Here is a 27,444-nt window from a genome sequence, read left to right as displayed (position 1 = left end):
AGTTAGGCAACAAGGGGCAGAAACTGGCAATTGGGAGAGGTGGAACATACATCACTTTTCACTGGACAACAAGGGGCAGGGTATAGGATATAGATACACAGGACACTAAAGGGAAAATCTGTAAAGAAATCACACTGGAAAGGAAGGTGAAGATGGGAAGAGGGGGTGCAGGGAGCAAATCAAAGGGAAACAATTTAATTTAGATGTGAGAAAATAATTTTAATGGAGAGGGTGGTGGCAGGTGGAATCAACTTTCATGAATGGGTGTTGGAGACTAAGACATATGAAGCCTTTAAGACAGCCAGAGATTCTTAGAAGGATACAACTGAAGATGGAAATGCAGCTTTCTAAGCAAAATGCAAATGCAATTGCTAGAAGTCTAAACCTCAAAATGCACTCTCTCGAGGCACTCCTAAAATGGAGAACATCGATATCTGTGCAGTAACTGAGACCTGGTTCAAGACTCCAGAGAGCACCCCTGCAATACCAGGCTACAACTCTTACCACACTTTTCAGCCAACAAACCAAGACCGAAACACTAAAGATGGAGGAGTGTCCATATTCACCAAGGATATTCACACCTCCAGGCTAGTTGCCCAACACAATGCATCTGAAATTCTCCAGGTGCAACTAACACTAGGTAAGACTGCAATCCAAATTGTAGCTTGCTACAGATCCCCCACCATGTCCCAAGATTCTCACTACACCTTTCTAAATATACTGGAAAATATTAAGATACAACCAAACACCCTAATACTACGCGATTTCAACTACCATGTCATTAACTGAGAAAACTACTCTGGTACCAACACCTTTTCCCAACAGTTCTTGAAATTCATAAATTCCAATGCCCTGGATCAACTAATCCATTGTTCCACCAGGGGCTCCAATATCCTAGACCTGGCCATTACCAACATAGGAGATAGATGCTCCACACCAGTAGTCACCCCCTCATTGATCAGGTCTGACCATAAGCAAATCACCCTTGACATTCACACACACCCCCCCCCAGTAAGGAAACCTCAGTAAAAAACTTCTCCAAAGCCAACTTCATGCTACTTAAGTCAGAAGTGACAAACTTCATGGCACCCATGCAGACGGGAGCTGACAGTTCGACTGCTGAATCCTACACTAAGGCACTGTACGAGCACATCCACTCGTGCATGAATTGTGCCATCCCAAATAGAACCAAGACGCTCTCCTCCAAAAAAAGGAAGCCAATCTGGTATGTCTCCTGCCATAAACTATACAACAGAAGGAAGAAACTGTTGCAGAAAAGAGGAAAATCCCAGGATGCAAAAAACTCCCTTACCAGCCTCAGTAAGAAGCTGAGATCCCTCATAAAATTATTCAAAGCTAGTTACGAAAATACAATTGCCAAAGATTCCAAAGACAACCACAAGGCATTCTCTAGTTATGTCAAGAATCTAAATGGCGATGTTCAGATCTGCTCTGAGCTACAACAGAATCGCATTAAATATACTGATACCAAGGATATTGCCAATATCCTGGCAGATAGATTTAGTGCCAACTTCGCCCCCTTCAACCCCTAAAGGGCCCATATCAATACCAAAAGATAGTCAAATTCCGGTAATCACAGCCACACAGGTAGAAACCACACTCCCCAAAGCTAAGAATGCAGCATCCATGGGACAGGATGACATCCTGGGCTGTGTACTACATGAACTACAAAATGAACTAGCACCTCACCTGAGTGTCATGTTTAATCATAGCCTCACCTCAGGCTTCGTGCCCACTGAGTGGCACACAGCTACAGTCATCCCACTCCACAAGGGGGGATCTACCTTGGATCCTGGGAACTACTGTCCCATCAGTCTGACAAGCCTGATCTGCAAGGGCATGGAACGCATTATCATGGAACTTATAAACAAAGACATTGGCAACCTTTCAAAATACCCAACCAAGTAACACAAACTGAGAAATCACAAAGCAGGCTGGTGTTACAAGAAACAAGGATAAAATTTATTGTTAAGTGCTTTCGTCACAGATTACAGTTGACTTCTTCAGAAAAAACAGAGTGCCTCCACCCCACTCCTTAAATACTCATTACAAACACATTACAAACCAATTTGTAAAAAACATCATAGGCATTTAAAGGTACAGACTTCCTATTTGCTCCACAATTATACATGCAAGATAAAAACAAACTATAAAACATGATTCAACATGTACTTTAAACTTAGTATTTTGACAAAATTCATAAAGTGAACAATTGAATAAAAAATCAACAATTAGAGGGAAAAAATCAACAATTAGATAAAAAAAAATCAGCTTTTAACCTCAAAAAGCTGGTTATTGAAACCGTTTAATTCAACCCTGGAAAAATATTGGCATTGACCCTTAATTGCCATAACAGTTCTTTGTATTCAAGCCAGTAATCCATAGGACCTCCTCTCTCTCATCCATAGTCAGCTGTTCAAGAACTGTGAATTTAAAATTGTGACCTGGGTGGGTATTGACGTACTTGGCCAGTGAATTTTTTAGGTACATTTTCCTAATGTCATATAAATGCTGGTAAATACGTGTACGAAAGGCATTTTTGGTCTTGCCTATATAAAAACAGGCACACTTCTGACAAATACCAGCATATATGACATTCTTACTGCTACAGTTGTACTTATACTGAAATTCCACCCATCCATATCCATTAAGAAAAACACTGTCACCTTCCAAAATATACTCGCAGTGAGTACACTGCTTGCATTTGGACATTCTCCCTAATGCTTCAGCCATATTGACACCTTTCCTCCTCTCTAAGATATTTTTAACACTGGTGTCCTTTCTGTACACTACCACAGGGGCTTCCCCTACTCTCTCTCTTATGGCATTGTCTCCTGCCAAAATAAACCAGTTCTTGTAGACAATGTCCCGAATCAGTGGGAACTGAGGGGTGTAAGTTAATATAAAACCATGGTGAAAACGACCAGAGGATGAATCCCTGCTCTGCAAAGGAGGACACAATCTGGAGATGTCAATCCCTAGTAAGGGATAAAAATGTCCCTCAAGTCTCTTCCTAGTCACTTCATCAAGAACACAAATTGCTCAGGATAACCTCTTTGTACCAACATATTCAATAAAACTTCCCTTTCTGCATAAAAATCATTGATCCTGCTAGTCATGCGGGCCAACCTCACTCCCTGCCCCTTAACCAGGGAGTGTTTCTGATGTACAGGATGCCCACTCTCATAATGAAGAAGAGAGTTCGAATAGGTTGGTTTTTGATATATGGTAGAATAAAATTGTGCAGAGGTATAATCCTTGCTAATCCTGATGTCCAGGTAACTGATGGAATCAACATGAGTTTCCATAGTGAATTCCAGAAATGTAGTGCTAGAATTGAGGAACAAAAAAAATTCATCCAACTGGTCGTGGTTACCTTTCCATAAAATCAGGATGTCATCAAGGTAACATCCATAAAACTTACACCATGACATCCCTGTAGATGGAAAAACTATGGAAAGTTCCCACTGAGTCAGGACTATGTTCGCAAAAACTGGGGCACAGGCTGCACCCATAGCCACACCTGTACTATGTTTGAACAATTGACCCTCCTAGATTACAAAACTATTCTCCAAAACAAGTTCCATCAAAGTTCTCAGAGTCAAAATTTTGGTTTGTGAAAAATTGGTATGCTGACATAGAAACTCATAAAACATATCCACTCCTTCTGTGTGAGGTATTACATTAAATAAATACTTCACGTCTATAGTGGAAAAAATAATGTCATTGCCAAAGTATTCCTGTTTTATTTTTTTGAGACAATGCCAGGAGTCCCTGATGATATGTGAAAAAGAACTTAAATAGTTCTTTAACTGTATGTCTAAGAACTTAGCTATCCACAATTGGTCTTAAGGGTGGGTACGAGATATTCTTGTGGATCTTAGGGATCCCGAAAATAGTGGCAATCCTCGGGTGCTTTCGCGTACAGTAGTTGAATTCTACTTCTGAAATTTGGTTGTTCAAAAGTAAATCCACGAGGACCATATCAACAGGACTGTATGCAATATTGAGTTAATTCCAGGAAACCTGCTGGTACCCTTCCCCCAGTAAGTGACTTAACATACTGTCAGAGTATCTCTCTTGGTCCATAACCACTAATCCTCCTTCCTTGTCCAGTTTCATGACCCGGATGGTTTTGTTGTTTGATATACTATTAAGTAAGGAAGTTTCCTTCTGAGTAAGGTTATGTGGTATGGTGCAAGATTTTTTCCTAGCGAGGTCTCTGATGTCATTCGAGCATATATTTGAAACAGCTGAATTGAAGGACATAAAGGGGGATTTGCTACACTGGCTTCTCTACATGTTTCAGCAGTACTGTGCACCTGATTGCCGTCACCCAGAGTCACATTAAAATTAAATTTCCTGGTAAACAGCATTAAGTCAAGCAATGTTTTTTCTAAATTAAATTTCCTCAAAGGCACAACATTAAGGCCCTTCTGAAAGAGGTTGGCCCATTCTTTAGTAACCAGGGTACTGCTCAAATTGTAAATTTTGAAGTCATGATGGTCATTTTCAATGATTTCCACTTCGCCATTCGTACTATCAGGTGACAAACTGGTATTCAGTGCCAGTTCTCCCGTCTCCCCCTGCCTCTCCCACCCCCTTGTTGGTACTGTGGGGGATGAGAATGTTGTTCGCCCTGGTATATAATGTTTGAAGGCCTCCTGAACTGGCGATTTTGCTGCCAAATTCTCTCTGACCTTCTCAGGGGTGGGCTTAAAGGGATGGGACCAGGGTTATTGTCACCTTGATACTCAGATTCAACCATACCCTCATCAATAAAAACATCATTATTGTTGTTAGAGTTAGTGGTACCATTTTTGACATGGCCATTTACACTTAAGGGATAAGCTACAACATTTTCGTAATCTTTAGCATCCCTTAACAATTTCTTATTCTTCTTTTCTTTAATTTTGTCCATAAACTTGTCAATATTTACAAAAATAGTATTGTATTCATTGAGCTTGTTAGAAAAATTAACATCATTCTTAATACTAGCATCACAAAATCTTGACGAACAAGAAATTTTTTCTCATTGTCATTAACCAGCAATTGTAACCATTCACATCTCTGACGATTGAATAAAACAACCAGATCTTTATGTAAATCACTGTTGAAAGTTAAGCCATTAGGAAAACACCAATATCTAAGTCCTTTAGGCACTTGTTCGCGCCTAAGACATTCTCTCAAGTATTGGTTTTCAATTTGAATCTTTTTCAACTTGAGACATTCTTTTTCAAGATTTTTACACATAAAGTCAACAGTACCTTGGGTATTCTGATGGTTGCCATTATGAACAAAGCCCATACTGTCCCTGTTAATCCATTCTGATAAATTCGACATTTGGATGGCATCACTGAACAAACAAGGGTTCTGCTCCTTCTGGGTCCTCCGTTGCTGTAACCCCGAAGAAACGGAAGTACCTGGTTGTGTAACAGCAAACACTCCCATAGTACTGGCATTTTCCCGTTGGTTAGGGCTTCCTTGCCCTAATGGAATAGTAAAAAGGGAGTCTTGGGAACCAATAACTGGGGCTGGTTTCAATGGAACAACGACCAAATGGTCAATTTTCTGACCCAGACCCGATATGTGAGTGTTAAAAGAGCTGATAAGTTCAGTCAGTTTATTGATGGCTGTAGTGAGTTCATCATGCTTGTCCCTGGTGCCACCTCTGCTCTGCATGGAAGAATCCAGATGTTTTTTTACAAATTGGTTTGGAATGTGTTTGTAATGAGTATTTAAGGAGTAGGGTGGAGGCACTCTGTTTTTTCTGAAGAAGTCAACTGTAATCTGTGACGAAAGCGCTTAAGAATAAATTTTATCCTTGTTTCTTGTAACACCAGCCTGCTTTGTGATTTCTCACATTGGCAACCTTCAAACACTGGACCCCACCCAGTTTGGGTTCGTGAAGGGCCAATCTTGTCTCCTGAACCTGACTGACTTCTTGGAATCAGTCTCCAGAGCTGTGGACGAGGGTAAGGCGGTCCACACAGCCTATCTGGACCTCGCCAAGGCCTTCGACACCATCCCCCACTCTGGAATCATAAATAAATTTTCTAAGCTGGGCATAAATCCCTACATCACTCAATGGTTGCCAACTGGCTTACTGACAGAACCCAGACTGTAAAAGTAGCCTACTCCAAATCCAGCTCCAGACAAGTGACAAGTGGAGTACCTCAGGGTTCAGTCCTGGGACCGCTCTTGTTTGGCATCTACTTCTCTGAAGTACAGGCCAACACTAAGGAACTCTGGCTAACAAAGTTCGCAGATGACTGCAAACTAAGAGCCATTACTGAATCCCCAAATGATGTGGATATTCTACAAAAGGGCCTTACAGAAACAGATGCTTGGTGCCAGAGCCATGGGCTCAAGCTTAATGCCAAGAAATGTATAGTTATCCCCTTTGGGAAAAAACAGGTATCCATGAATTACCACATAGGTGGCAGTACACTAAACACCAAAAGTGTAATGAGAGACTTAGAGACACAGGTGGACAGTGGTCTCACCTTCGATAACCACATCGCCACAACAGTCAGGAAATCCTTCTATGTGGCACACCTCATCACTTAGGGCTTTCATCCAGAAAAGAGGAGGTCATTGTCCCACTGTACTCATCCCTCATTAGACCCATTATAGAGTACAATGCCCCATTTGGTATGCATCTCACAAGACATCTGCAACAGCTGGAAAGGCCACAGAAATACCTCACTAAAAGAATCACAGACCTAAAGCAGATGCCCTATGCTGACCATCTAAAGAAACTCCAGCTATACTCTGTGGCATATCGTCTACCCAGAGGTGATCTCTGCTTAACATACAAGGCCATGTCAAACCCTGAGCTGTTGGACATGCTCCACTTAAAGAAATCCCAATCCCTCAGAGCCTCATGCTCCAGGGATCTAAACCTTGTCATCACAATGAACAAAACATGCTGGAGGGATAGGTTCCTGACCCAGAGACTCCCCATACTCTGGAATAGACTGCCCATACATGTCAAGTAGAACGCCTCCTTGGCCCTCTTCAAGAGGAACCTTGACAATTGGATGGGAGATAGGAAATTCACCCCGGGGATCATGTCAGTCGCACTGCTAGACAGGAGTCCAGGGAAGTAAATATTGTGGGAAGACATATCCGAGAAATTGTTTGGCTAGGCTCGTATAGGCTCTAGGGCTGATAGCCAAGTACCAACCTATGAACCTAAGTGGGGCTGAATAGATAGATTCACAGTCTCCTTTTGTAGGCTTATGCATATTTTGTTATGTTAAGGAAACAGTGTGCTACTACTTTCCATATGTTTTACAATTCCTTTTTAATCTTTTTTTAACACAGCTTTGAAATGAAAAGCATGGTGGAATATTTATGTATTTATTCTTATGTTTTAAATACATTCTTCTTTACACTTTGTTGAAGAGGTACCTTACTTTTTTTTTCCTATATCAGCCTGAGTTGTGGGACCACACTTGAGTGGCCTGTTGTCCAAAGGATGGTAACTCAGGATAGTTTTTGTAGTGCCAGTAGTGAAAATGCATGTTAAGTGTCTGGTGTGGGACCTGAATTCATAGCCATCTGATCTTCCTGTATGAAAGGTGATTCCACAGTCTAGTGAGTCACACTGTTGCAGAGAGAATGAGTTTCCTGTGATAAAGAGATGTTACTGTAATTTTATTTTGGAATGTCTAGTAACCTTAGAATTTGTATATAACTAAATGCACTGAGATCAGCAACTCAGTTCATACAGATTTATTTGGACTCCTGTTCCGTAAGACTAACAATGAGCTCTTTATCACTCCATTAAAATAAATAAGCCACAAAGGAGAATCTCATTCCACATTCATTGGACTCTTAGAAGCTTGTAAGCAAAGCACTTGGACTCCATTTTGCATCCAGAAAAGTACATTTTAACTACTGCACTTCTTACCACTTAAATTAGTTTTGCGTGGTTCCCATTTGTGTTTGTTCTGAAGATGAAGTTAAAGTTATTAATTGAAGGCATTTTTATAGCTGCAGCACTTTAAAGTCTGCAGTACTTTTCAAGTACAGTGAATATAAAAAGTTTACACACCCATGTTAAAATGCCAGGTTTTTGTGATATAAAAAAATGACACCACAAAAAATAATTTCAAAACTTTTCCCAACTTTAATGTGACCTATAACCTGTACAATTAAATTGAAAAACAAACAAATCTGTTTGGGGGAAAAAAAAAATGTACAATAATCTGGTTGCATAAGTGTGCACACCCTTAAACTAATACTTTGTTGCGTGTGCACACTCTTAAACTAATACTTTGTTCTGTGTGCACACCCTTAAACTAATACTTTGCTGAAGCACCTTTTTATTTAATTAAATCAGTTCTAAGGAAGTTCTCATTTTATTGCATTTTACTATCGGTCTTCTGAATATGAAGCTACAGCTGTAATTTCATTTGGCTTTTACATTGTACTTTTCTGAACTCTTAAATAGATTGTCAGCATTGCTAATCTAATTCTATGTTTTAGTCACTTTTCATATTTAAACCAAAAAGTCAGCTTTGGCCAGCTGTGTGAGTTTTAACTAGAACGTGTGGCAATTAAAGCCAGCTCTCTGGTATTTTACATTATACAAGCTATCAGCAATTTTATTCTTTCGACTCTTGGAAGTTTGGAAACAAAGCATTTGGACTCAATTTTGCATCCAGGGAAGTACATTTAAACTACTGTGCTTATCTTACCATTTAAGCTCCGGTTTCTTCCTACGTACAAAGACATGCATTTGGAGTGTTTCTCCCCACGCCTCCACTGAAAATTGGCTTTGTTCCAAGTTGGACTTTCCCTGTAAACAAATGTTAAATAAATAAACAAATTTAAATCAGTTTTGTTGTTTCCCACCCACCTATTCTTCCTGTTGTAGTTTTACACTTACAGATTTTTGGACTGTCTGCCCCTACTTTATAACTGGCCTTGGAAGCTCCTCCCAGTCTCCTCTTCTGTATACCTGGCTCTGGAAGTTACTCCCAGTCTTATCTTCTCTGCTCATATATATTACTGGGCACAGACTGATGAAACTGGGAAAGCCCTCCCCTTAGAATGTTAGTGTGCTTTGTAATTGCCTTAAAATATGTGTTACTCATTGCTTGGTTGCCTGCCTTTGAATTACCTTGTAATTACTTGTAGCTAATTGTTTGATTTGTTCCTGGTACCTTTCTCATTTTTGGCTAACTAACCTGTGTTTTACATTAAGAAGACTAGGACTGTAAATTCTAGTGGTTGTAGAAAGCTAGACTGAGACACATCTAGGAAGGATTAAATTGATAATTAATTTTTGTAACTAGTTTGTTCTATCTGGTACTCTTTTCACTTTTGGCTAGCCAAATTGTGTTTTCACATTAAGAAGACTACACTGCAATTCTAGTGACAATAGAAAGGCAGCCTGGTCAGTCAGAGTTGGGAAACAGATGGGTAGGCTTAAAGTGAGAATTATTTGTTGTAGACAGTTGGTTCCAATTCACTTTTGGCTAACTAAAGTATGGTTTTACATTAAAAAGTCTGGGACTGCAATTCTAATGGAAGCAGAAAGGTAGCCTGGTCTGTCTGAGTTAAGAAACACAGAGAGAGGCTTAAAGTAATATTGTTTCATTGGCCAGAGGGCTTTTTGTTGGTTTAGTCACTTTTCTTTGAGTCTCTACATTTGGCTTGTTTGCTCAGCAATGGCTCAGTTCCACAGAGCTCAAATGCTTGGAATCTTTACCTGTGTTCTTAGAAGCATCTGGTACCATCCAAGCTAAGATAAGTATTTTAAACTGAAATATTTCACTTTTCTTTTTTTTTTTTTAAGAAGAAAATTATTATTATTGAATAATCACTTATGGCACATGCAGTGATACATTCATATAAGTTAAATCAAACCATATTCACATATTTTCAGTTGCAAACATTATACATCACTTATAAACTATAGTCATTGTCAATCAAACATTGCACAGCTCATTCAGTTCCTGCCTTCCTTTAAACCTCATTCCTCCTCCAAAACATTAGTCTGCATGTATTGCTCCCACAATTCCCATGTCTTCTATGTAATTTGCTCCTACCCTTTTATAAAGATCTTTACAGTTCTTTTATCACTGTTACTATATTCACTGCTTCTAGTACAGCTGCTTTAGACTTTGATTTCCAGTTTCTAGTAATTGCTTTTTTTGGAAGCCACCAGAATTAAACTCAGCAAGGCATTACTATGTCCAGGCAATTCTGATTCTGTATCACAGCTCAAAAATAATTTCCCTAGTTACACCAATTTGCTCTCACAGTATTTCTGACAAAGTAGTCTGCAGGGAATTTTTAAAGTCTGCCAAATCATTACACTCTCAGAAAATGTTCCCAATTACCTCTTTCGGTACTTCGCAACCAGATTTTGCGACATTATATGCTTTTTTGTCTTTTACTAAAACAACAACAAATAAGTGTAATTGGGAAGGGTAAACTGTAAAAAAGTTTACTAGGATATTGGTGGTGGGTTTGTAAAACGATTAAGGGTTAAAATTTTAGGATTTGTGGGTAGCTTGCTGTAAAGATGTCAAGCGTTGAATTCAGCAATCGCAGTGGTTGCTTGTATACGTATGCTGGCCTGAAAGGAGTGTGAGAGTTAGAGTACGATGTTATACACACGCATAGTTCAAACAGATTAGCTGCTTTCGTATTGTGGAATGGATTACTTTTAGTGCTGTTCTTGTGTGGAAAAGATTGTTTTTCAGCTTTACCTTGTTCTGTTTGGATGTATTGGTGAAAAAAGAAACGGGACACTTGCAATTTATGTTAGGTAAACTCTATTTCTTATACAGTTCTGAAGAAACTTTAGAATAGAAGCTTGTCAGGAAAAATAGGAAAGGGTTTACAAATGTTTGTAAGAAGTAGTACTGCTTTGCGTTTATGTAGTGATGCTTCTATTCTCAGGGCAAAGGCTGATTGAATGTCATAGATTTTTCCTATGTTACGGCTCAACAGATGCGGATTGCTAAGAAAGGCTTTGCCAAAGTTTGTAAGAAGTAGACAGCACTGCTTTGCTTTTATGCTGTGATGCTTCTGTTTTCATGATAAAGGCTGACTGAATGTCATTGATTTTCCTATGTGTTACGGCTCAACAGATGTGGATTGCTAAGTCCCTGTTGTAATGTTTTTCAGTATGTGTAGAAAGCTCAGAAGATATAGATTGCTCATTCGCTGTTGTACCGTTTTTCTATGTAGGAAGCTCAGAAGATGTGCATTGCTTAATGCATTTGAAGTAGAATGGGACTTGCTTAACTGATATGAGATACTGGCGGTAAAGGGGAAACCTATATTCAAACCTTATTTTTTCAGCTGTTTAACTGATAAATCTTCCTAAAAACACAAAACATTAAAGAAAACATGTTTCTGAGCTTTTTAACGCTTTATTGGTGCTACTTGACACAACAAGAAGCAACCAGCATTACCACGAAAATCTGGTTGCGATAATACGTAAGTACCCCTCTTTCTCCCCCATCACATCTCAAGCAGTTGCAATCTACCTGAGGAAAAATTCTTTGGAGTCTGCTTGGGGTATAAAATACCTATGCAAACACTTCCAAGCAAAGATCCTAAATCTTCTAGGTTTTGATGCCTATTTGGGAGACATTCGTATATCCTCCCATTGTTTATTTGTGAACTGCTTATCGTCTCTCTTCTCAATCCTTTCTAACTTCCTTTGATTGATTCCCATAGTTGTCCTGCAATATTTTATTTATGCTAGAAATTATTCCTTCTTAACACTATATTGTGTTCTAGGTTCTACTAAAAACCCCACCAGTGCTGTTTTTTTCTCTTAGGATCTCCCTGTTTCTTTCTCTTTGCCTATTCTCCGATATCATTCCTTGATAGGGAATGCAATCTCTAGCCTGCTCTCCAAATAATTCTTGGCCTCTTTCCATTCTATTCCCTTTCTCTCTCTAATTATTTGCTCCCAGCACCTTGGTTCCTTTGTCAGTTTTCTCCAGTAAATTCCATTCCCCTATTGCCTATTCTCTGTACCCCTAATTAGAGTCAACCCTATTGGCAGAATTTCCTTTCTCTATTACTGTGTTGACTTAGTACTTAGAATACTTTTCTGATACTTTATAAATATAATATGCTGCATGGTTATTGTTACTCTCCTAAAAGCATCTGCATCCACAGTCTCAGTCTTTCCTTGTTTCTAGAGCTTCCCTCCTGTTTCATCATCATTCCTTTCCACTTTGAATTATAGCTTTCTGCTTGTACTATATATAGGAGCTTTAACTGTGTAGCTCTGAAATACCCTTTTAAATCAGGTAATCTAAAACCATCTTGTTCTATTGAAAGGATCAACTTATCCCACTTAACTCTTGCCCTCTTCCCTCCCAGATAAAATTCTTCAATTCTTTATTAATAGCTATCCACAACTTCTGCTCTGGATGATAAAAATATGCATGACCTGTGTATAAAACTAAAGGGACTAAACATTTTCACTGCTTGTATCTTGTTATCCAGATCCATAAAACAGAGCTTCCAATTTCTCACTTTTTGTATCATCTTTTGTCTAGTCTCTTCCTATGTATTCTTAACTGCCATAACATAATCCTTTTTTATCCATACTCCTAAGTACTTCATTTTATCACGTCCCCATAAATATGGGTATTGCTAAACCAATTAGTTTACAGCTATTGCCTTGGTTTTATCTTCATTATTTTGTACCCCAAAAAGACATGAAACTGTCTCAGGATGTTCCACAACACTGAAATGTTCTTTTCTGGTTTTATCAGGCATAAAATAATATAATCTGAAAATAAAGCCAACTTCTTTGATTACCATACCAATTATATCCTGATTTTTTGAGTCCCTTATTTTCTTTGCCAATCAATGCTGGCATCACTTTTGCCATTCTTTTAGCCATGGTAGACAAACAATTTATAATCATGGTTTAGAACTGAAATAGGCCTATATGATGGGTCTTTACCACCACTGCTTTCTTCCAGGATGCTGGTGCTTCTCCTTTTAAAATACTGTTAATCAAAACCTTCGAGATCTTTACCACTTTCTTCCCTTCTAGCTTCCAAACTTCCACAGGAATAGCATCCATTCTTGGAGACGTTCCTGTAGATTGGTTATGTGTCACCATTTTTATCTCATCTCTTCCTATTCTAACTGTTAGTAATTGAGCCTCATCTACCTCTAACCATGGCATATTTAATTCTTCCATAAACATTTCCATTTGTACTTCTTCTTGATTTCCACATTTCTCTGCTTTATACAGATTTTCATAAAAATGTTTAACTATTTCTAGTACCTCTGCATGATCTCTAGTTATTTTCCTTGTAAATTCCCTAAGCTAAGCAACAACTCTTTCTACTTTCCATTGCCTGAACCATTGTGCTAAAAGCTTTTGTGCTATGTAGTTATTATAATTGCTTAACAGATATCTTTCTAAACTCGTAAATATTATTGAGGTAGCCCCTTATTTTCTCTTTAGCAGTCTGCTATTGCGTCTCTTCTTGTTCTATGAGATTCTCCTTATTTTGCAATACTTTAACCTTTGTCAGTCCCTCTAAATAATTCTTGTTACTTCTTAACCATACCTCTTTTTCTTTTATTTCCACCCTATTTTTAAACTCTATGTTAATTTTATCCCACTTCCTAGCTATATTTTCAGAAGAAATATCTATTTTTCAAAATAATTTCCACTACCCATTCCTTAAATCCTTCTCTAGTTAACAGACAGATGGGGGAGTGCCAGTGTTTCATTTTTATTTCATTATCCTGCATTTTTATTTTAGTTATTATTGGTGCATGATCTGAAATAGTTATTGGATGCATATCAAAACTTTCAATTAAATGCACATGTTCCTGTGAAGTATAATTTCTGTCTAGCCTAGCCTAGCCTGTTTTTCTACCTTGGGGAATAATATGTAAATTCTCTCCGAACTCCTATTACTGAATTTGCATCTTCCAACAACATATTTTATAAATTTCTTCAAATATACCCACTTTTGCTGTATTTTCCCTTGTAGGTCGCCTGATACATCTTCACTGTTGCAAATCAAATTCTAGTCCTCACCTATAAGTAATACTCCCTGCTGAAATCTGATTATTTTGCCCAGAATTTTTTAAGCTCCATTGTAGCAGTTTTAGTTGAAATATAAATACATGCCAGTGTAATCCTCATTCCTTTCTAGTAGCCCCTTAGTACTACAAATATACCACTATTATCTCTTTTTTTCCTCTTCTATCAATATTGGATCTCCTCTCTCAATTAATATAAGTACTTCTCTTTTCCTTTCTCACAGATAGTCCACTAAATAAACACCATAAAATCCTTTCTTTATCAAATTCACATGCTCATTCCTTTCCAAATGTGTCTCCTGTAGCACAGCTATTTGCACTGTGTTTTCTTAATATAACTCACTACTCTTCTTTTTTGTATATATCTGTGAGACCATTCACATTTAAAGATAATATGGAAAGTGTTATCATTATGATAAGAAGCTATTATTCCCACCTGATATGTATAACAGTTTTTTAATGTCTAATTTAACTTTTGTGTCTGGCAGGTTGATCTTTTATACAGTTGTTTCTTGTCATTCCATTTGAACCTATGTCACATCTTACAAGATTTTTTCTTTTAATGAAAACCCTAAACAAATCTCCAGAACACCCCTAGAACCTATAATCTTGACAGAAACACACAAACCTATGTATATCTTTAAATAATGAAGTTTAACCCACCTAATAGGAACAATTTTCCCAGATGGACAGCCACACTCACGGGCTTGAAAAATATTTCACTTTTCTAAGCTATTCCTAAAGACTGCTATTGTATTTTATTTTATTGTATCTTTCTGCATTTCATCACTGTAAATTATATTTTGTTTTCCCTAGTCTACATGCTTGTGAGCCTTGAAATCACTTTAAAGTGTGTTTCTCAATACTGGCTTGTCTGCCTTAGAATCACCCTATAATTACCTGTTGCAGCTAGCTGTTTGATTTGTATCTGGTACTTTTTACTTTTGGCTAATTATCATGTGTTTTTACATTAAGAAGATTGGAATTGCATATTTACAGCCAGTAGAAAGGTAACTGGGACTGTGCGAGTCGGGAAACACACAAGGAGGCTTAAAGTGAGATCATTTCATTGGCCACTGGGCTTTATAGGTAGTTTAGTTATTTTTCTTTGCATCTTAAATTCCACTGCTCATTATACAGTGGTGTTTCGCAGTGCCCTGTATAGACCCACGCACTTAGAAACTAAATTTTGCCTATAAAACTTTCCCAGTAACTTTACTCTCTACTCAGTTGCACAAAGAGCAAGTTGTTTGTATGCTGAGGAACACTATCACACGACTTCAGTCTTACATGGCCTAGTTGTAGATTTTACCCACAGGTACCCAAGTTAGACTGCTGTACCACCCCTTTGTAGTTCACCTAAAAAAGACCTGACACTATGAATTTGCACTGTCACAATTTCTCATCTGGCAAATTGGTAAACATGGGCATTCTTAGACAAAGGGGTTGGGAGGATGGTCTAATGGTTAAGGTGCTTACCTTACAAACACAAGGTGCAGGGTTTGAGTCTCACAAGGGCAGTTAGCCTGGTATGAACCTAAACCTATTTAATGCAGGAATTGTCTTGTTTACTGGCAACCAACTAATCCATAGGGAAATGAATACAGTATATGAGAGATGTAATTACACAATGTCAGTGGAGGCAAGCACTCAAAATGACAATCAGGTTATCAGTAACATAAGCATTACAACTACCACACATGGTACTGACCCAACACATAAACAGCATATACTGAGACACAAAAAATCAAGCTTCCTGAACCGAAAAGACCTCTTGGACTTTCATCCTACAAAACGAATCCTCAGCAACCCCAAAAGCATTCCATCAAAACAACACCCAACACAAACAAATAGCCATACCATGTGGACCCTCAACTACAAAGCCCATAAGGCAAGGTAAAAATCTACTCAATATTTTAATCATGAGAGACTTTGTCATGAGACAAACAGATATCCTGCTCACTGGGCAGAATAAAGAGAAAATCATGGTCAGTTGTCTTCCAAATCACTCAAGGCATTACACCACAAGTACCAGTATGACTCAGTCATTGAAAAAATAATTTCTGAAGGTGCTGCATGCTGTACTTGCTGTACTGGACTGGAACCAAAATCTTCTAAAGACACAAAGGTTTGCTGGCTGTTAACACAGAGTCTTGCAGGCTATGCTCTGATGAGAAAATCTACTTTGCAGCACAATACTATTTTACTGTAAGCACGGTTACTAATAAATAACTTATTCTTCTAACAAATGACACGTACTATTCTGACAGCTTGTAGCAAAGATGTACAAAGTTTACTTTACGATGAACATGGAAGATTATTCTCCTATACAATACCTCGGAACAAGTGTGTTCCTACAAAATACCTCTAACACAGCTGAATTTTTATAGTCTATTTATACTGTTCTTCTCACGCACTTTAGATCCTGTTTTTCTTCTTTTGTGGGGAAGCACGTAATGTCTGTTTTTAGACTTTCCTGTTGTCCTTCTGTGAAACCATTTAATATTTACTTGTAAGCACTTCTGCTAATGTCAGAATGCATGCAATAATTGTCTTCTAGAATTATTTTTCTGCTGATTCTATAGAAAGCCATATTCATTCATCTGTGAAAAAGTATGTCAAGCTTTTTATAATATTTGTAATTTTAATAAAAGCATGTCCATTAATAGATGTTCCTTGTTTTTCATTTATTTCAGCCAGAGCTATGTCACACAGTATGGATGCCGATTTTACACTGCTAAACTCTATACCTATATTCAAGCAAACTTTTTATTCTATGCTTTTATTTTTCAGCATATTTACAGCAGATTTGATTATAATCTTTTATTCACTGTTTAACACACTCTAAAAATCATAGTCCATGTAGGTGTAAATGACCTAAGATGTACCACCCTGGACTATATGAAGAGAGATATTATGGAGGTCTCAGACTATGTGTCTCAGGCTGGTATGTGGCTAGCATTAAGCTGCATTCTACCTTCACCAAAGATGATGCTACCGTATGAACAAACAATGACTGACTTCAATAATTGGCTTAGTTTCTGGTGTCATTTGAAGGTGTTACAACATTTGTTAGCTTGGGAGGATATGGTTAACAGACCACATTGCTTTGCCATTGATGGTCTGTGTCTGTCCCCTCCAGGCTTTTAAATATTGTCTAAAATATTGTTGTTCCCCATAGTGCCTTTTTTAAGCAATGCCAAACTGACAAAGCTCTTGATGTAGCAAAACCAACCCAAGGGAATCTAAAGGTGTTGCTGCTCAATGTCAGGAGCCTAAACAAGAAACCCTACTCCCTCCAGGTTCTGATCACACTGGAGAATGTGGACATCTGTGCAGTTACTGAGACATGATTTAAAACTGAAGAGAGCATCCTGGCATTGCAGGGCTGTAATGCCTTCCACACATTCAGGCCAGCTACTGCACAGGCAAGAACCAAAGGTGGAGGTCTCTCGATCTATAAAAAATGCAAACTCACCTCAAGACTAGTCAAACAGAATGATGTGCTTGAACTTCTCCATGTCCAGATTTCCATTGACAAAGTCCTACATCATATCCTTGCAAACTATAGGTCACCCTCTATGACCCAAGAAACCCATAACTCATACTTGGACTTACTGGAGTCCCATAGCATCCAACCCAATGCCATATTCATGGGCAACTTCACCTACCCCACTATAAACTGGGATACTTACACTACTCCAAACTTGCAGGCCCAGAGATTCATTGACTTTGTAAACACAAGCACTTTGGACCATAGGTTTATAGGTTCATAGGTTAGTACTAGGCTAACTGCCCTTGCGAGCCATTGTAAGCCTAGCCAATTATCCCTTGTGAGACTCAGACCCTGCACCTTGTGTTTGTAAGGCAAACACCTTAACCATTAGGCCACCCTCCCACTGGGGTGCCAACATATTTGACCTGGTACTCACAAAAATGGAAGAACACTGTACCTCCATAGTGTAGTGTCATCTCTGGAAAGGTCAGAGCACAAAGATGTCTCCTCATGAGAAAAAACAACTTGGTGACTCTGGCTAATCCTGTAACATGTAGGAACTATTCTAAGCCAAACTTTCTACCATTAAGTGATAACCTGTCAAAATTTCAAGCCCCTCTAAACCATTAGAACATAGCTGCTATGCAGAATTGTTCACAGACACACTGTACAATCATGGCAATAAATGTATAGAGACAGCTGTGCCTACCAGAAATAAGTCCAGAACTAACTAAAAAAACAAACCACCTTGGTGGAATCCAAATACAAACAGGTTGCACAACAAAATAAAAGTTGTAAGATTAGGAAGTACTACACCCAGCATGATAAAAAGCAATCATGTCAATCTAAACAAACAATTAAGAGGGAACATTAAGTCTACTAAAGTCAAATTTGAAGTAAAGATAGCTTCCCAGGCAAAGGACAATGACAATACTTTCTTTAGCTCTGTCCAAAACTTCAAAGACAGCACACAGCACTGTGTAAAACTGAATGTAAATGGAGCCACCTACATGTAGTTGGAAGATATAGCAAATCTGCTTGCTGATAAATTCAGCTCCAATTTTACCTGCCTCCCTTTCTCCACCAGCTGTCCCCCAGACAATACCATCAAACAACCCCTCCACTATCATAAGGGTTCTTATCTCAAAGGACAAAAACACTGCATCGATGGGCCCAATAATATCCCAGGATGCCTCCTAAACAGCTTGAAATATGACTTATCTGGATCACTGTAGTCACGGTTTACCCACATCCTCCAAACAGGCTATGTGTCACATGAATGGAGAACTGCAATAGTGGTCCTTTTGCACAAGGGCAGGCCATCAGTGGACCTTGGGAACTACAGACCCATAAGTCATATGCAAAACAATAGAAAGAAGTATCATATAAAAGACATAGAAAACCTTCAAACACTGGATCCATCCCAGTTTGGTTTCATTAAAGGCAGATCATGCTTACTCAACCTGGTGGTCTTCTTTGAGAAAGTCATCAAAGCAATTAATGAGAGCAAAGCAGTGCATAATGCCTACCTTGATACAATATCGCACTTTGTAATTGTAAACAAATTCATGGATATAGGCATAAACCTCTATGTTACATGCTTGATAACCAGCTGGCTCTCGGACAAGATCCAGAAAGTTAGGATAGAGGAGATCACCTCCACAAAGGGGATGGTCACTAATGTAGTCCCTCAGAGCTATTGTGTTGGGTCCATTCCTTTTTGGCATCTACTTCTTGGAAGTCAAGGCTAATGTCAAGGGCCTCTGGCTGACCAAGCGTGCAGATGATTGCAAACTCAGAGCATAGATTCACCCCAAGGCACTAACATCCTTCAGGAAGGACTAACACAGATAAATGACTGGTGCCAAAGCCATAGCTTAAAACTCAATACCAAGAAATGTATAATAGTAACCTTTGGGAAGTCAGCCACCCCAGGAAATGACCTCATTGATAGCACACCCCTAAGAGTAAAATCAGTAGTCAGGGATTTGGGTACATATGTAGATAGTAAACTTGCTTTCAACTGACAAGTGTCTATGGTAATAAGGGAATCATTCTATATTGCTCAGCTTATAAGTAAGGGCATGACACCTAGGTTCAAGGAAGTTATTGTTCCACTATATTTGGCCCACCTCGGGCCCATCACTGAGTACAGTGCCTCCTTCGGTATGCACCTGACTAAACACATGCAACAAATACAATGTCCACAGAGGTTCCTCCAAAAAGAATTCAGGCATAAACAGCATGCTCTTTTCAAATTACCTGAAAGCCCTATGTCTATACTTTGTTTCCCACAGACTGTTGAGAGCCGACCTATGCTTGGCAACAAAGCATCCTTGGTTTCTACTCTTATGGACCTTTTGTTTATCCACAACATGAATAGCATCAGAATTACTCAGTCTAGGAATTTAAACTTTGCTTGTGATATAAATAGGACACATTGAAGGGATAGGCATGTGTCTTAGACAATTCTCTTTCTCTGGAACAGGTATCCCATCTATGTGGTGCAAAGCTCCACCACAACCCAATTCAAGAGATCATGGACCAGTAGATGGGAAATCAGAAATACACCCCAGGTGTAACACCCATATCTCAAATGGATAGAGGCAGCCTGTAAATCTTGCCCTAGCTTGCATATACCCCTTGAAATAACCTTTAAGACACACAAAGTTGCAGGATAAAATGGGATACTTGGCTAGGTTATAAAGGCCCCATTGGTCATTAGTTCAGTACACCCCTAGGAACTAGACTGAGACTGAAATGATTCCAATGTGATCAGTGATGTATCCTGGTTAACAAATTCAAAATAAATATATAAATAAACCTATAATGCACCTCAAGTCTGCATGGAAAAATAACACCATATTCAGATGTGGTGGAAAAGATTTGGGTTTACATTTATGAAGATTACCAAACAAAATATCCACAATTGAATGGATTTTAAAGAAACTGGATAGTATATATAAAACCCTTCTCAAAAAAAAAAGACAAAAGCAATACCTACATCTGCTTTCTTGCATGTGGACTTATTCATGTACATGCAGAAGCAATGCACACACACAGACAAACATGTACAAATGGACATGCATTAGACATGCATGCGCACGTGCGCACACACACACACACACACACACACACACACACACACACACACACACACACACACACAACTGGAAGTGCATGAGCACACAAATGCACACATAGACACGCACACACATGCACACAGACTTTCAGCCTTAAACTAGTTTTTTTATTTATGCTGTTTCACATAACCACAAGTACATTAGCACACTCATATATACACATACACACACACACACACAGACACACACACACACACACACACACACACACACACACACATATATATATATATACCACATGCACACACAAATATATATATATATATATATATATATATAAAAGGTTATGCGTGAGCACACACATGCATGCACACAAGCTTTCAGCTTTGAATGTGTTTGTCATTTGCACTCTTACACATAACCACAAGTGTATGAGCACACACACACACACACACACACACACACACACACACACACACACACACACACACACACACACACACATTTCCAACCTTGGATTTGCTGTTGTTCACTCATGCTGTCCATGTTTGGGCATGTTTGTAAAATGGTGTCTGATGAAGTTTGGTGATTTTAAACCTGACGAAAGTGCTTACCAATAACCAGTATTTTAATGGATTTTGCACCTGTGGTTCTCATCCTTTGCTGCTAGTTTTTTGTTATGCTGTCCATTGTGCCATAACTCCAACATCCCCCCAACATACAAACACACACAAGCATGTATGTACGTACACGTTCTTTGTCTTACTGTTATATTCCATGGTCCACTTTGGCACTTACCATAAGTTCTTTCTCTTCATGAGCCTTTTGCTTCTCCTTTAGCATTTCTTGTTTCATTTTTTCAATCTGTGAAATTAAGAGATGCATGAAAATTAGGCAAGTCAAAAAAGCATCACAATAAAAAAATCTTAAAAAGTAATGTATAAAAATCTTTGCAAGATCTCTGGAAATCTTTTAGGAAAATAACTGAAACACTTCCTTAGTCCCTGATATAAAACAAGAAGCAAATAATTTAGTCTACTTTCACTAGCACATATGTTCACATCTGGGATGAAATACAAATTACATAACAGAATGGAAACTGAACAGAAGCCTAATGAATTGTCATTCTGGTATGACAAACATCCATGTCACTGACTCGTACCCCCCCCCATCCCTAAGAACTGCATATATTATAGCTAAGAACAATTAGATTGTTGGGCCTGTAGGCAATGTAAGCATATTTTGATGGGTGACCATATTATTATTCAGAATAGGAAATATACTAGTAGAGATTATTATAATTGCAACACTAGTAATGGGATATATGTGGCCCAGTGTAATGTTTGCCCATGTTTTTATGTGGGGAAAACCTCTAGAAGGCTTAGGGATCGCATGTATGACCATTTTTTGGACATTAGGAATGAAAAACTGACAAATGCATTGTTTAAACATATTTCTAAGCATAGTTTTCATGTCTTTAGATTTTTTGTTTTAGATTGTATTAAAATGGATTTGCAGGGGAAGGTCACTGATGAACATCTTAATGTGAAAGAAACTCAATGGCATATTAAGTTAAATGCAACCTTATACCCTGGACTGAATGACAGTTGTTCATCAGTGCCTATTTTCAAACTTAAACATTATGAGATTTAGAATTTTGATAGGTTTAAAATGTATTTTTAAATGTTATATATTTTATATATATAGTTTTTAAGTGTTATTTTTATACACAAGTTTTTTAAGTGGTTGTTTAATAAACAACACCTGACAAAGGAGTGTAATTGGTCGTATGACTTGTAGTATGTGAATATAAAAAGGGTGAATGGGAAGGAAAACATTGTTCTGATGAAGTTCAAATTATTGTGAATGAAAGCGCTTAATCTACTGTTCAATAAAGGAGTGAATTTATTGGTTCCATCATCTTCAGTTGTTTGGCTGACTATTTCTTTTGGCTCTTTGTCATGATTTTGACTTAACAATTAGATAGTGATGCAATGTGCAGAAAGCAGTTATGATTGATGAATTCAGTATTTGCAAAGGTAGTACTGTCCACATTGAGGTGGAAACACATGGTATCACCTACTGAAAATTTAACCCTGACCTATAGAAATGTGTCCTGGTCTTCTAGCTGTCTAAGCCACTGGCTTATGTGATATCTTGCTTGAATACTCTGAAATGCATATTTATTTTCTTTTTTTTTTCAAAACAAGTTTATTGTTTTAACATATAAGAGAAATATCATAACAATTTTATACAAATAATTAAAAATAGGTATTATTATAATATTCAACAAAACAACTAAAGTATTTACAAAGACATCCACTACAATCAGATCAATTAATTAAACTAAAATACTGTGCTATTGAAATTAGATTTTTTTTAACAAATTTTGTAAATTATCCCATACAATAAAATGTGATGTTTTTCTAGTTGTTCTCATTCTAATTGTGCTTATTTCCATATGACACATTATATTCATAACATTTTTAAATTCATTGAACGAAGGAGGTGTATCTGAAATCCAATTTCTAGTTATTATTTTCCTAGCCACTGCTAGGATAGACCATAACAAGGGAAGCTTAATCTTTTTAACACATTGAGGTACAGGTGTGTTGAATAATATAAGAGACTTAGAAATAATGAAATTATCTGTAAAAGAGCCTGCAAAAATTCATTAATTGACTTCCAGTATTCTTTCAACTTCATACAGTCATAAAACATATGAGCCCAGTCAGCATTAATTTCTACATTACATCTCTTACATAGATTATCTTTATTATTAATTTTATTCATCATCAAAGGTGTATAAAAAGATCTATGTAAAAATTTCCATGTATAAAGTCTCCAGACAATGGAAGATGTAGTTCTATAAGCAGATTCCAATATATATTGTTTATCTTGTTGAGTTGGTGGGTCCCCATTAATAGAGGTGAAATAATTCCAGTATGAATCTACATTGTAAAAAGTTTCTTGTCTGATAATTTTATGTATATATGAAAGTTTACCTTTATCAGAAACTTTATGCTGTAAATTTATTATCAAGTAATCAATCAGTTTTGGAATAGATTCTTTAACTGTTATAGACATTAGATCTATTCTATCAATGAGATGTTGTCTAAAGATCTGAACCTCTAACCAGCAAGTTTCTCTTAGATCAAATTCTTGTTTTAAGAAATCTAGATTTTTAACTTTATTATCAGATATCAGCTGATACCAGTACTTTAGATTATTATCTATAGCTAAATGAGCTCCTTCAGAAGTAGATGACATAAGCATACCCTGAGTATAAATTATAGGGAATACAATAAAATTCCATTCCCTATACTTAGGGTGCATGAATATAAAGTTACGATAACTAATAATAATATTTAATGGGTAACAGACCATATGTTTAGGTGTAATAGGTGAAGTACAAAATTCCTTTAGCAACCACAACATGGAGTTATTTATAATCATATTTTTATGTGTTAAGGAGATTTTCATGAAGTGCATACTAATTAGCTCCCAATAATCTTTCCATTTTGACATATGACCGATCTATTAATAAAGTAATAACTTTTATAATAGAAGAGATAATATATAAATTAAAGTCTGGAAAAGAAATACCCCCTTGAGACCAGCTATTAGTATGTTTCTTTAATGCAATCCTAGGTCTATTAGGTGCCCATAAGAAATTTAACATTAGTGTATTCAGTTTCTTGATAGTTATTTTTGTAGGTGAAAGTATTATTGATTGTATTAAGTATAAAATCTTGGGGAATATTATCATTTTAATAATTGTAAGTCTCTCCTCCATAGTAAAAAACATATTATTCCAGGTATTAAAAAGATTTTGTGTATTCATAAAACAGGTATTATAGTTATTATATATAATAGATTTAATATCTTTAGATAGTATTATACCTAAATAAGTTATCTGACCTGAGTTGGGTACATATTTAGTAAAATCACTAATGAGAGTATTTTTTTCGTATATATAGGTAGTATTTTAGTTTTTTCTTCATTGAATATTAAACCAGAAATACTTTTAAAATTCATCATTTTATCAAATAAAGACTGCATAGAAGAATTAGATCCTGCTGATGTAATTAGAACATCATCTGCAAAAAGTTGAATTTTTGATGTTGTATTTTCTTCTATTTCAAAACCCTCTATGTCAGTACTGTTTCTAATCAAATTAGCCCAAGGCTCCATTACTAAAGTGAATAATAGTGGAGAAAGTGGACATCCTTGCTTTGTACCTTTAAGAATGGGTATTTTTTGTGAAACATATGTTCCTACCTTAATATAAGCCAGCGTTCCTTTGTATAAATGCTCAATTAAATTTACAAATGCATCAGAGAAATTTGTGCATTTCAGTAAGGTAAACAGATAGTCCCAACTTACTGAATCAAATGCTGAACCTATATCAAGACTAATAAGTGTTAAATCTTTCTTTTTCCTATTTGCAAAATCAATTAATGTTAAAGTTTTTCTTATATTATCAAAAGTATTTCTATTTACAATGAAGCCTGTCTGATCTATATCTATAATGGGATAATTGTCTTCAATCTATCAGCAAAATACTCATAAACATTTTATAATCAACATTAAGTAATGAGATGGGTCGATATGAAGAACATCTAGTTGGATCTTTATTAGGTTTTAAAATTGGTGAAATAAATGTATATTGCCAAGATGCCCGGGTTATTAACTCAGTTTGGGCCAGAATAAAAACCTTATGTATTAATGAATATGTAGTTTTAGAAAGGATTTTATATATCTCTGGTATAATACCATCATTACCCGGTGCTTTGTTTGATTTAAGCTTATTTATTTGTGTAATAACTTCTGTATATGAAATACTCTTGTCCAATAGTTTAATCTGTTGTTTATTAAGCTTTTTATTCATGTTTGTGGTTATAAACTCCTTTATTTTATCTTTAGGTTCCATGTTAATGTTGTTATGGTTAATCTTGTGAAAGTGATTTCTAAATTCGTCCAGTATTTCTGGTATACTAGAAACATTCTTCTTTTTCCTTAGAGAAAAGATTTCTTTGATATGGTTTTGTTTATTCAATCTTTTGTTTTATTTTTAAGTCTATGTAAGTATTTGGGGCTTATTGAATAAGACAAAACTTGTATTTCTCTAAAGTTATTTTAACTTTATGAGTTAAAATTTCTTTGTATTTCTCATTTAGTTTGTTTATTTCTTCAATAACTTTCTTGTCCATAATATTTTCTTTATTATTATGCTTATAAGAGTCCAGTTTACTTTGAATATCTAACAATTCCTTATCCCAAGATTTCCTTTTGTTATTATACCATCTGATACTTTGTCCATATAGATATGATTTTAAGGCATCCCAAACATAGACAATGGAGACTTCAGGAGTATTATTTATGTCTAGAAAATGTTGTACTTCTGAAAGTATATATTCTTTATAGTCTTTTAGCTGAGTTAAGTATGCTGGTATCCTTTTGATCTGAACATTATGAGTATTTTTATCATGAATTCAAAAACAATTGAGTTATGATCAGATATAGGACATTAAATGATTTTGGAATTAATTAAATCTGTTACCATCTGGTTAGAAATAAAGACCCTATCTATTTTTGAATAAGTTTTGTATCTGTTAGAAAAAAGGTGTATGGTAATGATTTTGACTCTATCTGATTATTAATATCATTCAAATGATAAGAATTAGCAAAATCATTTAAATGTTTTGCATTAGATGTAATTCTTCTTTTCTTTATAGTGGTAGTATCACTTTCATGTAGTATACAATTAAAATCACCAGCTAAAATAATATCCCTATAGAGAATGATATGATCTTATCAATATGATGTTTCACTGTATTAATACCAATTCCAGGTATCCAATATACATTAATTAAAGTGTAAGTCTTCCCATTAATTTGTATTGTAACCATACAAAACATTCCTTTGTCATCCTGATAAGACTTAATGGTTTTAGGAATGGGCATACTTTTATTCCATAAAATAGCCACTCCTCTTTTTTCTGAGTGTGCTCTGAACTAACCAATACTGTATACTTATTAGTGGCTAGTTTATCAATATCTTTTTTTCAAGAGATGGGTTTCTTGCAGGAAGACTAGATTGGCCTTGTGTAGATTAATGTATCTTATTAGGCTTGCCCTTTTACACGGATTATTCAATCCATTAATGTTTAAAGAAATTCCTTTTAAAGATTCATTTGGCATTTTTAAAACTCAAGAATCTTATGATCGAAATAACAAATAACCAGATAAATAATGTTACATCTCCTCTTTTAGGTGTACCTTCAAATATAGCTGTATTTATTAAATCTCTTATGGGATTTTGTATAGGATTCAATTTTGTTTGTAGTGACAATGAGTGTACAAAATATATTGTGGATGTCAAAACTATATACATATAACAATGAACAAGTGAAAATAATGTAAGGATTAAACCTTGCATCCCGCCTGGAGTTGAAAACTCCAAGTTAGAAGCATTATTTACTACTCAAGTTAACCCCTACCCTAAGCAGCAGTACCTCAGCTACCACCTTATCAATTTAATACTAGTTATATTTAACTGAGGTTAACAGTTTTCAATTCAATTATCTATCAAGACAAAACTACACATTTGGTAAAACAGCATCATATAAACTAAAATAAACAAAACTGTTCATACTATTATATAGATCTATGTAATATATAACACTTGTATTCTAATAGCATTCAAATAATCTTAATGTTAGAAATCAAGAGGAGAGAAAATTATGTTCTAACATTCATTTAAATCAAAAACTTTGGCTAA

The 27,444-nt window shown here is 36.5% G+C and overlaps 1 protein-coding gene across 1 annotated transcript in view; it reads right to left on the bottom strand.

Moving 5' to 3' along the window:
- The window catches only part of BBOF1 (basal body orientation factor 1), an 872,624-nt gene that overhangs the window by 675,967 nt on the left and 169,213 nt on the right, over positions 1–27,444 (bottom strand). Inside the window, exon 3 of the mRNA XM_044073629.1 lies at positions 21,460–21,525. Coding sequence (XP_043929564.1) covers positions 21,460–21,525 — 66 coding nt within the window. The remainder of the gene's footprint in view (positions 1–21,459; positions 21,526–27,444) is intronic.

The sequence above is a fragment of the Protopterus annectens genome, chromosome 6.part0, assembly GCF_019279795.1.
Source record: "Protopterus annectens isolate FY-2018-M chromosome 6.part0, PAN1.0, whole genome shotgun sequence".
Classification (NCBI taxonomy): Eukaryota; Metazoa; Chordata; order Ceratodontiformes; family Protopteridae; genus Protopterus; species Protopterus annectens.
Note: the sequence above shows the minus strand (reverse complement) of the source record. Positions and strands in the feature narration are given on the sequence as shown.